The sequence below is a fragment of the Artemia franciscana genome, chromosome 4 (assembly GCF_032884065.1).
Source record: "Artemia franciscana chromosome 4, ASM3288406v1, whole genome shotgun sequence".
In the NCBI taxonomy this organism is placed as follows: Eukaryota; Metazoa; Arthropoda; class Branchiopoda; order Anostraca; family Artemiidae; genus Artemia; species Artemia franciscana.
The window spans coordinates 58,103,492-58,121,287 of NC_088866.1; the positions used below are offsets into that span (position 1 = coordinate 58,103,492).

General features: G+C 33.7%; 1 protein-coding gene across 1 annotated transcript in view; it reads left to right on the plus strand.

The window, feature by feature from the left end:
- LOC136026661 (large ribosomal subunit protein mL44-like) overlaps positions 1 to 17,796 on the plus strand; it is a 65,756-nt gene that overhangs the window by 575 nt on the left and 47,385 nt on the right. Inside the window, exons 2-3 of the mRNA XM_065703399.1 lie at positions 1,130 to 1,387; positions 10,556 to 10,640. Of these exons, the coding sequence (XP_065559471.1) occupies positions 1,130 to 1,387; positions 10,556 to 10,640 (343 nt within the window). The remainder of the gene's footprint in view (positions 1 to 1,129; positions 1,388 to 10,555; positions 10,641 to 17,796) is intronic.

Genomic DNA, 17,796 nt, shown 5'->3' on the forward strand with positions numbered 1-17,796 from the left:
TCATCCTACACTTCCCATGCTTTTTCCCTAGATTTTTCCAGGTACCCATTTAGAGCCGGGTTGACTCTGACTGATCTTACAGGGTTATACCATTGACCCCCATTCCAAACCAAAGAACCAGAAACACCAGGACTCAAACCTCGGACCTCATGATTTCAAGTCTTTAACACTAACCACTCAGTTAGTGCTATAACAAATACTCAGTTATATACAAGGCAACAAATAAATTATAGAAGGAGACAAATTTCTTCCCTGAGAAAGGTCAAAGATGCCCCCCCCCTTTATGAACTTCAAAACAACATGGGGTTAAATTCCTGGACTTAGAATTTGATTTTAGTTTGTTTAAATTTTTGAACCTACAAGAATGGAATTGTAAAATTTTCATTCCAGATTTCCACATTCAGCAGATGCAATTGTGCTTAAGACTCATATAAAACTTTATAATGAAAGAGACTGCATTAACTAAGAAAAGACATTCATCTTTATTTAGTTTAAGAAGAGGAAAATTCAAGTTAGTGAAGACTGAAAACAAGCAAAAAGCCTCTAGTATCAGAAGAGAATTCACAATAAGAAGGAAAAAAAATGGAGTACAAATTGGAAATTATTTTTAATAATGTGACTCAGTATTTGTGCTGTAATTTGCGTGTGAAATTCTTGCTGTTCAAAAGCTCCACAATCCTTTCTGTGGCCTCAATTCACAGAATTAAAGGAAGAAGTGGAGGACAAAAATGTAGTTTTTCAAAATTCTGTGGGGGGGGGGCTGTTTTTTTTCAATTTTTCTAATGCTGGTACAAAAAAGTTAATTTTAATCACTTAAAATGACTTTTTTGTACTAGCATTAGAAAAAAACTTTTAATAATCTAAAAGGTGGGGAATACCCCCATGGGGGTATTTTAGGACTTTCTGAGGACCATAAAGTCCTCCTTTCTGTGTATCTTCCTCTTTATATAAAATTGAAAGGCAGTGTTGTCTTCATTGTTACTTGAATACAATCCTGGGTTTTTTGCAGGACCTTGCATGGAAAATGTCGGTTTTATCTGATTTGGGTGAAGCTGTATTATAGCCACTTCACACAAAACATCTGATCTTGCTGTTTAACATAACAGCTGATCTTGCTGTTTTTTTCCAGGAACCTTCAGGCAGAAATTTATGCTTTTGGAAAGAGGTTGGGTGAAGAGTTTGATCAGGAATTATTGAAGAGAGCTTTTACACACAAGTCTTACATACAGCAGGAACTGGAGCAACGGAAATCCCTTGGTATAGAGGACTCGTCATTAGCTCTTGAAGATAACGAAGAGTTTATCAAAAAAGGGGATAGAATTGTATCTGACACAGTTGTCAAATACATCAAAAATGCGCTTCCCAGAGCTTCAACAGTCTTTCATAAGTATGAATTTTTTTATTATCTTAAAAGAATTTGTCGTGGTATGAGACTCACCACATAAGAGAGCATGCTGCACCCTAAAATAATTTGCCGAGTCTCATTCTTTCTGTCTTGTCAGCAGACCATCTCAAAGAAAAATGACCTATTATTGTATTTTCCCAGGGGATTAGCTGTCATTAAAAAAGCTGTAGATAATTTCCGGTTTGACTGTGAAACTGGACTGAAAAGACAGTGAATTTTACTTCTCTTTTGTTGGCAAGTTTGTCAAAGTTGGTGGCACTACAGGAGAATCCATAAGCAGAAATAAGCCATAAGCATGTACTTTTTTGCCACTCTTTTGATTTTTCAGAACTCCTTAGATCCAATCTCGGAGGAAAGGAGGATTTTATATTCATGAAGTTATATGCTGGAATTGGGATGAGGACAGAACTAGAACATTTTTTAAGGGTAAGGGTTTAAATAAAATAGAAGATGCATTTTTGCCCAATACCTAGGGGCTATTGACGTTCAGCTTTCAAAGTCAGAGTTAGTTGTAAATTTATTGCCAAAAGACTTGAAGTTTTAAAATTTGAATTTCTAAGTCAGAATCTCAATAGGATTTATTAGATTTTGAATAAGCTAAAAAAAGAAATAGAAGTTCGAAAAATGATCAGAAACTTCTCATATTCTAGGCCCTGAATACTCCCTGTAAAATTTACAAAAAAAACAACAGGTTTTTAAATTTTAATTTTTACCTATATTAAATTTATAAAGTGCAATAAATAGTTCATTGGCTACAGTTCAAACTACGAAAATACATGAGTAAAAAATACTGTCGCGAGTAAAAAAACAAACAAAGAGGCTTAAGAATTTTATTTTTTACATATCTTAATTTAATAAAATATAATAAATAGTTGATTGAACACTGTTCAAACTGCAAAAAAACACAAGCATAAAATACAATCGCTTTTTGGAAATTGTAAAAGATGTTGCATCCAATGTGTGGCCTATTGTCTTATTGTTAGATTAAATAAAAAAAAAAAAAATTTTAACTGAAAGTAAGGAGCAAAATTAAAACTTAAAACGAACAGAAATTACTTCGTATATGAAAGGGGCTGCTTCTTCACCAACGCCCCGCTCTTGACGCTAAAGTTTGACTCTTTTCTCAACTCTTCTTTTTAAAACAGTAAAAAACTTTAGCGTAAAGAGCGGGGCGTTGGTGAAGAAGCAGCCCCTTTCATGTACGAAGTAATTTCTGTTCATTTTAAGTCTTAATTTTGCTCCTTACTTTCAGTCAAAAAAACTTGTTGTTTTTCATTTAATTTCTGAACGTTTTTCAATCAATGCATGTTTTGATTTTGGCTCTTCGCAGAGGAATAATTAAAACGAAATTTGCATATTTATTTTTTTTTTTTGTTTGCTAAATGGCTTTCTCATAATTTTGATTGAATGATTTTGAGAAAAAAGAGCGGGAGAGGAAGCCTAGTTGCCCTCCGATTTTTCGGTTAATTAAGATAAAGGCAACTAGAACTTTTAATTTTTTACGAATCTTTTTTTTAGTAAAAGATATACGTAACTTATAAATTACCTAATGTAAAGAAGTTTTTTATTCTCATGTTTTTATTACATATATGAGGGGGTTCGCCCCCTCGTCAGTACCTCGCTCTTTACACTAAAGCTTAAATTTTGTCCCAATTCATGAAGAATGACCCCTGAATCACCAAAGCCGTAAAATAAATAGTTGAAATTACTAAAAATACTTTAGCGTAAAGAGCGGGGTATTAGGAGGAGGTGAGCCCCTCATATGGGTAATAATTTTTGTTCGTTTTAAGTTTCAATTCTGCTCTTTACTTCCAGCTGAAAAAAAACTTTCATATTTCTTTTTTCATTGTTTTTTTTTAAATAATGCTTGTAAATACTGCGCTCCCTTCATGGAAATTTTCTTCCACCATGACAAATTCCTCGATGGAAAGCTCCCCCAGCCGATCCCCCTATTCTCAACCCCTTCCCCCAACCAAAAAATCCTACTGAAAACGCCTGCACACTTCCCAATAACCATTACTATATGTAAGCACTGGTCAAAGTTTGTAACTTGTAGCTCCTCCCACGGGGACTGCGGGGGAGTAAGTCGTCCCCAAAGACACAGTTACAAGGTTTTTCGACTACGCTGAATAAAATGGCTATCTCAGAATTTTGATCCGTTGTCTTTGGGAAAATAATTAGCGTGGGAGGGGGCCTAGGTGCCCTCCAATTTTTTGGTCACTTAAAAAGGGCACTAGAACTTTTCATTTCCGTTAGAATGAGCCCTCTCGCAACATTCTAGGACAACTGGGTCGGTACGATCACCCCTGGGAAAAAGAAAAAAAAAAAAACAAATAAACATGCATCCGTGATCTGCCTTCTGGCAAAAAATACAAAATTCCACATTTTTGTAGATAGGAGCTTGAAACTTCTACTGTAGGGTTTTCTGATACGGTGAATCTGATGGTCTGATTTTCGTTAAGAATTCTATGACTTTTAGGGGGTGTTTCCCCCTATTTTCTAAAATAACGTAAATTTTCTCAGGCTCGTAACTTTTGATGGTTAAGACTAAACTTGATGAAACTTATATATTTAAAATCAGCATTAAAATGCCATTCTTTTGATGTAGCTATTGGTATCAAAATTCCATTTTTTAGAGTTTTGATTACTATTGAGCCGGGTCGCTCCTTACTACAGTTCGTTACCACGAACTGTTTGATAGTAGAGGATTCCGTAAAAATGAGCTTATAAGCTCCAGTTACTTAAAAATTTATATCTCCCACTCCAATGTATATATGAAGATAGTAGTTCCTGAAGCCGCGCTGAAAACCGATATTGCACCACCAAAGATATTTCAGCGCGCTGCCAACATAAAAGGCATTGGCGTGCCGGTTCGGCGCCAATACATTCAGAGGTAGTGTGCCGCCGAATATTTCAGCGACGAATTATTTTCTGAAATTACTGAGAGGAAAATGTAAGCCAAAAATCCATTATTCAATGACACTTTTAGGTTCCCTTCAAAATGTTTTTTAATTTACTCCTTTGTTTTGGACTTCAGCTTGTATTTCACTTGTTTTTCTCATCTTCACTACAATATAATTATTTCTAATCAAAATGAGTTTCAGCTACCCCTGATATTCCTCAAAAATCTTCTTTTTTATAAATGTTCTCTTCTATTGGTTAAACAAATATATGTAAAATCTTCACCAAACTTCTGAGATCACAAGCATTGAACCCACCGGCCCATACTATAGCTAACATTGGGAATTTTCTGTTGGGGGGGGGTCCGGATGGAAAACGTCTAGACCCATAAACAAGTCACTGGTAGCATAAACAGTGAGATTTTGGGACATTCCAACTCCTTATTGTCTAGAATAATTACCGATTATTTAAATTCTAATGTTGTTTTCTACTTTCATACAATTTTTTTTTTATCTCCATTGATTTTCACTATCATATTCATTTTAATGCACTCTAAGCTTTTACGCCAAAGTTAAATTTGTGCATCAATAATTGAAAAAAATCCTGAAAATAAATGTTTTCTTAAGATTTTTTAAAAGAATGCCTTAAATGCTAACATCATCACTTTTGTCCTTTTCTGCATCCTGTCTTCACTGACATCATATAATTAAACAGCCTTTTGAGAAATTCACATTTTGTTCGGGATAGCTGATCAACTGACAGATGATCAACTTGAGATCATAGGCTTTTCTTCAGACTGAGGCTGTTACGTTTATATTTTTAGAAAAGTACCCACTTCAAATTATTATTCCTGGCAAATTCCCATATCGCATAGTGCTGGAACCCACTGGGCCAGGGCAAAAAAAAGTAACAAAATAGAGTCGTATTAAAATCAACAGATTTACATTAAAGCCGCCTAGTATTATAATGTAAACATAATCTTTTACTTCACTATAAAAATACTTTATAATAATTGGGGATTAAAAAATCCATTTGGCAGCCTAATCATACGCATAGTTTAAGCATATTCCTCCAGCTGAAGGGATACTAAAAATCAAATCCTCTCTCCATATTAATAGGAAGAACCGCTCATCAGGATTCTGCCATAAAAACTGCAGATTCGAGAGTTTTCGTAACCCTTCCCCCAAAGAAAGGGAATCCACTGACTTAACAAAGTTTTCTTAAATTGCGTTCAATAATGTATTAGCGGATAACCGTCCCTCCTTTTTGTGCTGACTGTGTAACTTAAGGATTAGTCGCAAATGTAGCAACGTAGCCTCTAAAACTAGGACGATATGCATATAGCATTTCTAAGTCCCAAGCCAATTAGCTATCTCCTAATTTTCTGCCAAAGTTGGGTCAAAGATAGCACGCCAGTCTTAAAATCACTTGTGCGTGAGGACAAGAGTTCGAATCCTGGTGTCGTAGGTTATTTTCTTCGGAACGGTGGTCAGTTGTATGAATCTGTATGCTTAGTCCGAGTCGAACCAGGGAGCTTGTGTAAAAGCAAAGGATGGGTGGCCCCCAACCCCCATTGCGCTTCCTGGCTGGATGGCCAGGAAACGGATATCTGCATCATCAGTAGGAATTGTCAAGTCCAATAACGCGCTCTTTACCTTCACCTTTAATTTTCGCTGCGATGCCATTAAAGGAAAAACGACGGCAAAATAAGTATAGGCTAGTCAAAGAAGTTTTATACAGGTTGCAAAACCAGGAAATCCTAACATGATGTAAGATTTATGTTACATATATAACATATAGCATAACATCATATATAACATCACAACATATAACATATATCATACATCAGATTCCATTGTGATTTCCCTTGAGGTTTCTTGCACCCGTGCAAACGATTTTATTTTAGTTTAAGTTTTGGAACTTAAATTTAGTTCAATTTTAAATTCCCTATTTTTTCGAATTAATTAAATTTTCAGGCGGTTTAAGGTTTCAATGTCGATCCTTTGGATTCAAAGAATGTTTGAGAAAAGTTAAGATTGATGTCTCGTTCTTATTTTATCCGAGGTTTGGTCTTGGTAACGAGCATGAAAAGGAACTGTGGACCCCAAGAACTCTTTTTTAGAAGAAATTCCGAAAAGAACTGATACCAATTTAGTTTTCGAAAGTTTTAAAAAACAAGCAAAACAATTCTAAAAATGGAATAAATGTCGATCAATTGACGGGGTGCCACCGATCAGTTTTTGCCGGCGTGCCGCTGACAATTTTTCGGCTTGTCGACGTCGAATTTCACATCAGTGCGATGTGCTTTTAATTTTTTTCTGACTTGTATTTGTTTAAGTTTAGTTTCGTATTTGTTTAGTTTGACCAGTTTTTATCTTTTTAACTTTTTAATTGTTTTTTTTTTTTTACAGTTTAATTATTGACTAATAAAGGATTATTCATTTTTTTTTTGTTTTTTTTTTTCATTTTTGCCAGTTTTAGCACAACCATATGATTTGTCGAGTTCGAAGTCTGAATTCGGCCCTTTGTGGGCTTGTGATCGAGATTTTTTTTGGAAAAAATACCACAAATAACTCATTGTACCCCCAAGCCACCTGAGGCCGACACACCCTTCTCCTCCATTCAAATCTATTCCAAGCCCCTTTGCCCCCTCTTTTAAAGTCTTAGTTGACATTAAATATTTTCTTATGACCTCACCCCAGCCGATTGAGGAATGACCTGCTTTTATTTTGGATCTGGATAGATGACCAAAAAACAAAATATTTGGAAAAATACCTCATCCGTAAGACATGTTCTAGGCATTCAGCATTTCTTTATTAAGGGTTTTCTTAAGTAGGGGTTTACTTACCTTATTAGTAGCTATTAAAAATTAGCTCAGCATTTGCTCTTACTTTTACAAATTTGTATCCGTTAATGCTATGCTGTTTCTGAGTCAGATATAAGCATTAATCACTCTAGATTTACACCTGCTAACACTCCGCTCTGGCTTATTTTTCAAAGCAGCTATAAAATGGTATAGAATTAAAACGTGACATTTATAAATATGAAATATAATCATTTATCACAGTTTCCTTTCTAAAACAAACTAAATATCCATCACTTTAGATCTACACTTGCTAACACATCGTTGTAGCTTCTTTTTTGAATTAGCTATGAAATGACATAGAATTAAAAATCTACAAAATGATATATCCTGGCTTATATGACATTTAGAAATATGAAATATAATCATTAATCACAGCTTCCTTTTTTTTAAAAAAAATAAATATCCGTGACTTTAGATCTACACTTGCTAACACATCGTTGTAGCTTTTTTTTTGAATTAGCTATGAAATGGTATAGAATTAAAAATCTAAAAATTGATCTATCCTCGCTTATATGACGTTTAGAAATATCAAGATATATTTATTCTCCCTTAAGATTTATGTTCCTTAGGTGAGTTTTGTTAGGTTATTTTTCTGCTTTCCTACGGTCTTAATATATCCATGAGAACAAAATTTTACTTTCGCTCTTTAGCTGAGATTCAGTTCTATCCATCTACCAAATTAATTTTTTTAATTTGACAGACATAATTATTTGTATTAAAAAATACTTTGAAAATTAGTTGAAAATTGTATTTCCCATTTTTTTTAAGCGATTTTAGGACCTTCTGTACGAAAGCGTCTAAGTAACACAATAATTCTGGCTTCGTTAATGGATAGAGCTGATACTGATGAATCCAATGATATAAGTATCAGCGATATAGGACCTTTTGGTCCTAGTTACAGCTTCTGGCTTGTGTCAAAATTGCTTCAAAATTGAAGGAACATGTACTTTAACAACTCACTGGTACATAAGATAAGATTTTATTTGCAAAAAAGGCTGCAGGCCATAGCAAAACACATACAACTTTAAACAAACAACTTAAACTAGCAAACAAACTTGCAAACAACTTAAATAGGCAAACAAACTTCAAACACTTTATGAATTCAAAAACACCTGTAAATGAACTCACATAGATAGCTAAAAACTAGCATAGGAAAGAAGAGTTGAAAGAATAATTTTTATACATTTTGTTCACTTTGTGACATGATTGTCAGATCAGTGTGACATTTTTTCAGATTAAGACTTTTGTCTATTCCACATCTGTCTCAGAATTGTGAAATTTTTTTCAAACTAAAGTTGTGTTCATTCTCCAATCATTAATCGCGATTAATTGATTATAAAAGACCTGCGTTCCAGAATCTCATTTGGTACTTCTGATAATTAGAGGTTTTGTGATATTCCAACATTAGTTATGTTTCTTTTTCTACCTTGAATCAGGAGTTAGAGGGGGAACTTTCGACAAATAAATTTTCTTTATTTTGTGTCTTGAACGTCTACGAGATCCTATTCTACTAAATCTAATGGTTATTAATAACTGTCAAAAGCCTGACAGGAATTTAAAGTCTTTTGATGTGATGTTAAAGCTCGCAAATTAAAACTTTTTAAATTGACATAGCATCTATATGCAGCACCTGTATATTAGTGTATTGCCTGTGCAGCCATCTTGCGGATTGAAAACTTAGAAATGTAGGTGAGATGGCTAGAGACGAGTTTTACAAAATCGGGTAAACGGGTAGAGACGAGCTGTTCCTCAGCCCATAAGTGCCTTGTACCCCATTCGCCGCTTTTCTTCAAGATATGAAAAAACTTTGTCCCCATACATTCCTTAAATCATTAACAAAACATCTAATAGCGTCAGTGAATGATCTGTTCATTCTGTCCTTTTGATTGCATCCTTTAGTCAGTGTTTAGTGTGTTTCGTTCTTTGATGTTTTTTTAGATGGTATTTGCCTGTTTTTTTTTTGCTTTTTTTTACTCTAAAATATGGATTTGGCCCTCTCAATCTTGTGCTAGTCGATTTTATTGAAAACATTCTTACCTCCTCCACATTTTTCATTGTACAGTCTCATTTGGTTTTTATAATGATCCGAGAATTTTCATATTCCGAAATGGTTATGTCTCTTTCTATCTTGCGAAAATACTTCAAAATTGATACTTTGATGACCAATTTTATTTTTGCTGCGTCTTTTAAGTCTAGGAAGTCGTCCTATTTATGTAGTCGAATTATATGTACGTAATCGAATGTATATCTTTTTGTGAATGACCTTCATGCATTATTACACTGTTCGTCCGAACTTCAAGAAACGTTAGGAAGTTATTAAGTACACTATTGTGCGGGGGAGGGGGTATTTTTCAAATACTTTTAATTTTGAAAATACGACTGTTATTAATACATGGGGGAGATTTTCTTTAGGGAGGAGTAATTTCCACAGGGTGGAATTCTTCTCAAGTTTCCTTTCTATTGAGATCACAGTGACGTGCGATTGGTAAGCTAGTTATTACTAATATTCAAAATCTCACAGTTAGTTTGTAGGTTCTTTTTTCTAGTATAAAATTTAAAGCTGTTTTTGGATGCTTTTGCATTGCCCTAGCATCTATGTGTTCGTCAACTTTGTTGAGCTCTTATCAATCAGTGAAGTATATATGCCACTCTGTGTATTAACAACTTTAAGATGTAGATATCATTTAATTTGTAATCCTATTTCGTTATTCAGATGTCCTGGTTGTCTTTTTTTGCAGAAATACTCGGAAATGGAGCCCTTGGTGACTTGATATTCTTTTGTTGTTCCTGCAAGGTCTAAAAAAGCCTTTCTTGTTTAAGCCAATATTCATTAATACAGTCAAAACCTAGCACCTCTAGTTTTTACTCTAGTGTAAAATTTAAACCTTGTTCTTTGATGCTTTTTCAGTGGTCATCTATGTGGGACACTTCTGTGTTTGTGAAGTGTTTGTGCAGCTATTCTGCATATTAACTTCTTTAAAAATATAGCCATTACTTAAATGTGCCATGTTTTTTGGCTCTTAAAATGAGTAAAACTTGTTAACATTTCAGAAGTGGATATGTTCCTTTTTCTATCTTGCAAAAATAGTTCGATTTAAACCCTCTGAACACCAATATTCTTTTGATGTGCCTTCAGGGTGTAGGAAACCTACCTTTTCTACCAAATAGTTATTAATAGTAAAAAAAAAGTCAAAACCCAATAGTTATTCCTAAGTTGTTATTTTTGGTTCTCGTGTAAAATTTAAAGCTTTCTGGTGAACTTTTTTGAATCGTATTAGTATCTATGTGCATATAATCTCTGTGCAGCGCTTGTGTATTACTGAATTATCTGTGCAGTCATCCTGTGTATCGTATGTATTATTTTAATGTATTTTTTCTCGCAGATCCCTGGAAACCTATCTCTGTTCAACGGCTACCCTTGCAACAAGTTCAAATTTAATTGGTAGCAAGGATATTATTCTTTCTAATGTAAGTAACTTTGGCCTTTTTTATGTAGATGATATAGTATGCTGTGAATTGATTTTATTAATTGAAAAGGAAAAGAAAAAACGAAAAATTTAGTTTTTTTTTAAATTTATTTAAATTTGTGATTCCGCCCCCAAGAGACTAATCCAGTTTGGAAACCTCTTTCCAACCTCAGAAAAGCGAATACAGAGAATCGTTACTTTTACCAAACTTTATTCGTTAGAAAAACTGAAAGGATATTGTAACCATTCAATATATATAGGCTAGTAGTAGTGGGCAACTCTGAACTTAGTACCAAGGATAACAAATCGCAAATGTTTTAGGTTTTATTTGTACACAAAATCTAAATGTTTTTGATAAAACCATAGCCAAACTATTTTACATAAAACCATCAAACATAAACCAAGCTGTACCAAACAATAAACCAAACTATTTTACATAAAACCACAAAACATAAACCAAACTATACCAAACTATTTTACATGAAGCAAACTAAACTATACCAATCCATAAACCAAACTATTTTACATAAAGCATAAACCAAACTATACCAAACCATAAACCAAGCTATTTTAAATAAAACATTATATTAAAAAAAAAATAATTTTAGGCTTTATCTTAGGTCCGTTCATATCTGAAAACTGCGAGTTCTTGAGGCCTTTTTTTGTTGTTTCAAAATTACGATTTTTTTTTGGCAGTACCTCAACTGCACTAATATTCTTGATCAATTCGTGTGATACGCTAAACCATGAGAAAAATCAACCAAAACTAATGAAGAATTTAATTAATTTATTTTTGTAATTAACTTAAATTGGTAAAAAAAAAAAAAATGTTGCCCCTGAAATTCAAACATTAAGAATTTGTTGATTCCCAAAGACAACTACACCTTCACAGGAAAGGTACATCTTTTCGGCTGTTTAATACTAAGCATCGGCACTGTTTCTATTTTTACTTCTATTTCTGTCTGACTTGTTTCTGTTTTTTGTTTTTTTAAAGAAGAAGAACAGAAAGGAAAAAACAGGTCACCTACTTTTGATGGTTAAAAAAGAAACAAAAAACAGTTAATAAGTAAAGAATGATTAAACCTCAAATTTATTGTTCTTCAGACATATAATTGTTATCAAATGTCATAAAATTGAATATAATTATTGTAAGGCTGTCAATTTGGCTAACATTTGGTCAGGTTCATTTGCCCAGCGGGATCGCAGAGTCCCACTTTGAAAAGATTTTTTCCTGGTCATTCTTGAAGGTTCTAATGAGCATATTCAAGATCAGCGTGTCTTTTTGGTCAGGAATCATATATTTTACGTAATTTTTTTTTTCGAAAAACGAGGGCTTGGTCGTGAAAGGGTTAATTTACGGCTTTTCAAAAATTATATTCAATTTTATGGCTTTAGATAACAGTTGTCTGAAGAACTTCATAGGAAAGCTAGACCCTTTTCGGCTGTTTAATACTAAGCATTGGCACAATCTTAGAACAGAATTTCACCACCGAAGTTTTGGATGATTTTTGACTTGGTGGGCGCTCCAACGGTCCTCAGTGAGATGTTGCACAATTTGCCCTGGGCAAATTGTAAATTTCATTGAATATTGCACTAAATCGACAGTCTCCCTCTCCATTCAAGTTGTCAAAAAGGTGTACCAGAGTGTGCCTATATTTATCTCAGGAAATACCAAGGGTATTAAGTTGAAACCTTTTTTGAATCCTAAGGGGGTGGTTAGGCAAAACCAAAAGACAATGTTGTCGAAATGGTTGTCAAAAGCGCATATCTTTAATATTTCAAGAGCATTTATGGAAGAATATATATAAGTTTAAAGATTCAGAAAATGCGAGGGGCATATTGAACTTAATCAAAATGCAACTATGCACACCCTTTTTATTAAAAGCGAATATGTTCAATATCTGACGATTGACTGACTTATGACATTTATTTGAAACTTTCTGGGGACACTTCTGTTTGTGTCTGACCTCTTTCTGTTTTTCAAAAAAAGAAAAAAAAGAACAGAAAGAAGAAACAGGTCACCTGTTTTTGACTTTTATAATAAATATCCAGAAAAAGGGATTTATTTGACCTCTTGTCTGATCAAAATGAATGAGATTGACGACAGATCTCAATATGTAATAGTTATTTGTCTGCAGGTCGTAAAATATACACTGCTATAGTTTTTCAACCTGAATATTCAACTGTAGTTTGTCTACCTGAAACAGCTGACTCAATATTTATTTGAAGGTTCCATTTAGGTTCCTACTTAGGTTCCTTAAATTCGTAGGTTAAAATGAGTAACAAAGCTGGTGGCTCCTTTAACCTGGGTGGCTGTTTTTTTTCCTAGATCCTCCCCTTGCAAGTTAGCATGTAAATATTATTGGCTTAGAGGGTCTTTGTGTTATTTGCCACATGGTCCGCGGACGGTATTATTAGTTAACAAAAAGGGCATTACAAATAAAGGAAGAATCTTCGATATGGCTGTTTGAGAAAGGAAGATATTAGGATCCAGGATAAGACTAATTCGATTTTGATATCCAAAGATTCAATTTCAAACTTTTTCTGTAAGCCAAATAAGAGGACAATGCATTTGGGAAAAAATATTATGTAAATACACTTGGCCATGTTGACCTGAGCTTTTGTATTTTATATAAGTGGTTCTCGCCATGGTTAATTTCATCAAGTTATATTTATTAGCCTATGAACAAGACTTTGAATTTGTTTAAAATAACAAACAAAAATATCATTTTCAACACGAAGAAATAACTCTCGCTCACAAATATAAGGCTATACTTAGGTAAGATGTTTTGCCAGGCGTACGATCCAACATCTACCTAACCATTTAATTGTAGGCTTACAATCGAAGTCCCCATAGTTGCCATTATTGTTAATTCCTCTGTTTTTAGAGCCATATCCTGAAAGATTATGGAGCTAACACATACCTTCTCTGAAGTGACATGATACCCTATTTGCCTTATTGGCCGGTTTGTAAGTTTGAAATTGAATCTTTGGACATCAAAATTGAAAAATATGTTTATGCTTCTGTTTTTAGAGGCATATCCTGAAAGATTATGGAGCTAACACATACCTCCTCTGTTTTTAGAGGCATGTCTTGAAAGATTATGGAGCTAACACATACCTTTTTTGAGGTGACATGATACCCTATTTGCCTTATTGGCCAATGGCTAGGTGCTTATGTTCATTCTTTGTTAATTCATTCTAAGGAACTTGTCCATTAATTCACTAGCAGTTCTTTTTACTTGTAATTCCATTAACTCAGAACCACTAAACTTATAGTTTCAGAAATAGTTTATTTAATTAATAAAATAAACGTAAACATGAAAAAAACACGTGAACGTACCAAAAAATAATTTTACCAACGAATTAAACGAACATACCAAAAGGAACGTACCAAAGAATAAAAAAACTCAATGCAGAAAACACATAACATGTTAAATGGAACACAAAAATAAGCACAGTTTAACGAAAGGTGTGAAATATAACTAATCTATGCAAAGCTGCTGATTTACTTTGGCGGCATGAAATATGCATTTTTCGAGTACATTTTCAGGTTTATAACGCTTACACAACAAGTACTACATAACGTAGCTGTTTAATTTACGACGGTACATACACAATGCTGTTTGTGATAAGATATGTCTGCGTGTACCGGCAAACGATAACACAATTACATTGATACATGAAAAATAGGGGTACCCGATAAAGTAAGAGAGATAAGTAGTCGGACGAATACGGCTACTGGACTGGCCATCTAGTGCCAAGTATCGGGTGCCTTATTGGGCTTTGGGAAGCGATAAAGCAATTCCACGTTAATATGAAAACCATGATGCAGAATAAAATAAGAGGGGGAATAGTTCTGTTGGTATTGGTAGTGAGTAAACGGCAAAAAAAAAAAAAAACAGTGGTTGTGAATTAACAGAAAGTTTCCCAATCTGGATTGAATAAAGTGGTCTAGAAATATTCTGATTTTTTACCTGTCCATGGGTGCCAAGTTTCTATTTTCCAAAGAGGACTTGGACTCGTTGTGTGGTTAGTAGAAAAATGAAGGGATTTTTTTTCTCTTTTTTTGGGAGGGGTAGGTGAAAGATTTAACATATGGATTATTTCCTTTTTTATGCTGAGAGATGTTTGAAATTAAGAAGCTAGTTTTGGTTTTACAAAAGGAGGTACGCTATTCTATCCTAAAGGTAAAGCAATTATCTTGAGTTTAAGTGTTTTATGTCCAACCCTTGATAATTTCATGGTAATATAAGTGGAATATTCTAGACTAAGACTCCAAATTTGGACTTGACTGTGGGCAGTGAGTTTTATTTTTCCTGGAGTTGGTTTGGGTTCATCTTTTTGAACCTTAATTAATATGCCACTCTTGTGGACCCTTCGCCCCCCCCCCTTCCAAGAGGCATATTTGAGGGTGGCTACAGGCCCTCAAGCCGATGTTTGTACATGTGACGGAAGATGAGCCAAAACTAATAGCTCAAATTAATAAATGAATATCAAACACAATAGAAATTATTCAAATTTAAGACCAAAAGAAGACTACACACGACAGAGTAAATAATTTCCTGTTGTTCATACTCCTTGGTAATTTTTGTGTAAATCCAATATATATTGCACCAAGAATCAGGGATTTCAGTTCACGAAAATGTAAGGAGAGGGGGCAAGGATTTTTAAACTTTAAAAAAATACAGATACAAAAAGAGTTATTTCTCAAAACCTAGAGAGGGTGGCATTTTTTTCGTTTTTTTCCTAAGGAAACCCAAAAAAGTATATTCCAAAGTCCTAGGGAAGGGGTAACTGCCCTTTCTTCTTTATGCATTTAGTGACCTTGTTACAAAATGTTTATGTTTTTCAAAGGCTCAAACTGATTCTTGCTTGATTTGATTTTTTTCTGTATTTTGGTATTTGTTTCTTTTTTTTAATTTAATTCTTTCGCTTGAGAACATTTGGATAAAAGTAAGGGAAGCAAAATGTCTGTTACAAACCGACATATTTCATCCAAAAGCCATTGCTTCAGGTACCTAACTAAACCTGAGCCAAAACTAACAACTCATATCAGTGACTAATAAATAATACATTTAAATTAATTAAACTAATTTAATTTATTTAATTAATTAAATTATTACATTAAATACACTTTTGTCAATCCACGAAATTTAGGGACGGGATGAAATGTATTTTTCAAAATCTAGGGGAGTAAATTTTTCGTTTTTTTCAAATTTGAAAATGAAAATGAGAAAAATGCATTTTTCAATGAAAAAAAAAATGCATTTCCTCAAAATATTGGGAGTCCACAATCTCCCTTTTCCTCACGCCTAATTAACATCACTGATTAAAGGTTATGCAAACTGTTTAAAGTCGGACCGAAGAAAAAGCTGCAGACATTAGAATAAACGATTTTCTACCCTCCATACACCCTAGCAACTTACTCCCTTGCCTTTTCTCTTTAGTTTATATTCTCACATCCGACATAAATACACCTTGTAAAGTTAATTGTCATTGGCTAGATTTTGAACTTATATTTTTATGGTTATTACAATTGTTGCAAATTAGCATGCTAAATTTAGGATAAAGTAGAGGAAGCTTCTACTTGATTTGATGTGAATATTTTGGTCAATTTTTGCATGTCAATAATCAAATGTTCAATCTAGTGTGCTATTCATTTTGATGTGCTATGATTGATTGTATGTATTGAGCTGTCCTTGGTCTAGCTGCACATGTAGAGTTTTATATGAAGGGAAAACCTGTCAAACTGGTTTGTGCACAGCTGCTGTGTTACATATTGAGTTGCTTAAACGTTATGGCTCGCCGAGAACATTATGATGTTCGCCTAGTTTGAAGCAAAGTAGAACATGCTCGGAAACGTGACTAATTCTCTCCGGGAACTGTTTAAATAACTCTTCAGCAAAATGCTGTCAAAACACATTAGACTAGCTAAAGCTGAATATTGTGCCAAAATTTAGGTTTTAGAAACATCAGATCACCTGATCGCTCTTATATTCACCTTCTTCTGGATGTTCTCTTAAAAATTTTAGGGCGTGTACATTTTTGACCAAACGTTTCTAATTCAGGGACTTAGGTAGAGGAAGGCATCTAGGTACTCCTCTCCCAGGCGGAGCTTCTGTTGGAGCACCTCGTAAATAAAGCCATTTTTTAATTCCTAGGGTATTTCTGAAGGGGAGGGGGCAAAAACTGTTGCATCTGGGTGCCAAAAAACCTCTCTATGTCTCTGTTCTAGTTTGAATGAAAATACTTTTATGATACTTTGGTATCAAACGACGATTTCTCCGTATTAATTTAGGAAAAAATGTGAAGTTTTCTTATGGAAGTAAAAAGTGGAGTCGAAACTTAAAACGAAAAAATATACTTAGGAGATTACGCAAGATATATCTACAAATCTACCTTAAATAAAGCGATTCATGATATATCTTAATATCTGTAAAAATCCAGAAACTAGTGCTTTACTGACTAACCACAAAACTAACCTATAAACAGCATGTTTTCTTAGGATTAGAAAAAAGTCCATCAATATACTTTCACCAGCCATGATATCTATAACTTTTAACACACAATTGCAATTCTCTCTAAAAAAAAAAAAAAAAGAAGCTCAGTTCTCAGTAAAGCGCTAGTTAAGTTTCAACTTTGTTCTTTACTTCCGTAAGAAAACTGCTTTTTTTTATAAATTAATTTTTACTCGTTTTAATGTTTTTAAACATACACAATGAAGCTTTTAAAAATATATTTGTTTATTAAGACAATGAAACTAAACAAGTCAATAAGATTCTTTGTTAAAATATGAACCCTACCTCCCTTAAACTTTACCACAAGATGTGCGCAGCTTTGGCTCATAACTAAAGAGGCCAAGACGTATTTTACCAACAATGTCTTAGAAAATTTATTCCGACTCAATATCATGAAAGTTAATAAATGATTTTTTTGTTACATAATCTTTATTTTAAGACACGTTTTTTGTGTTTACTTTCGAAAAAGGTGAGGGGGAATATATAAGGGGTGGGGCAGAAGATGCTATATAGGACTTTACGTTGGAGCTGTTAAGACGAACTTACAGAGATGTAATAGCTTTCAAATGAGCCATTAAATATATTTCCGTGATCTTACGGTAACCTACTAGCTCTGGCATAAAAAACTACAAATAA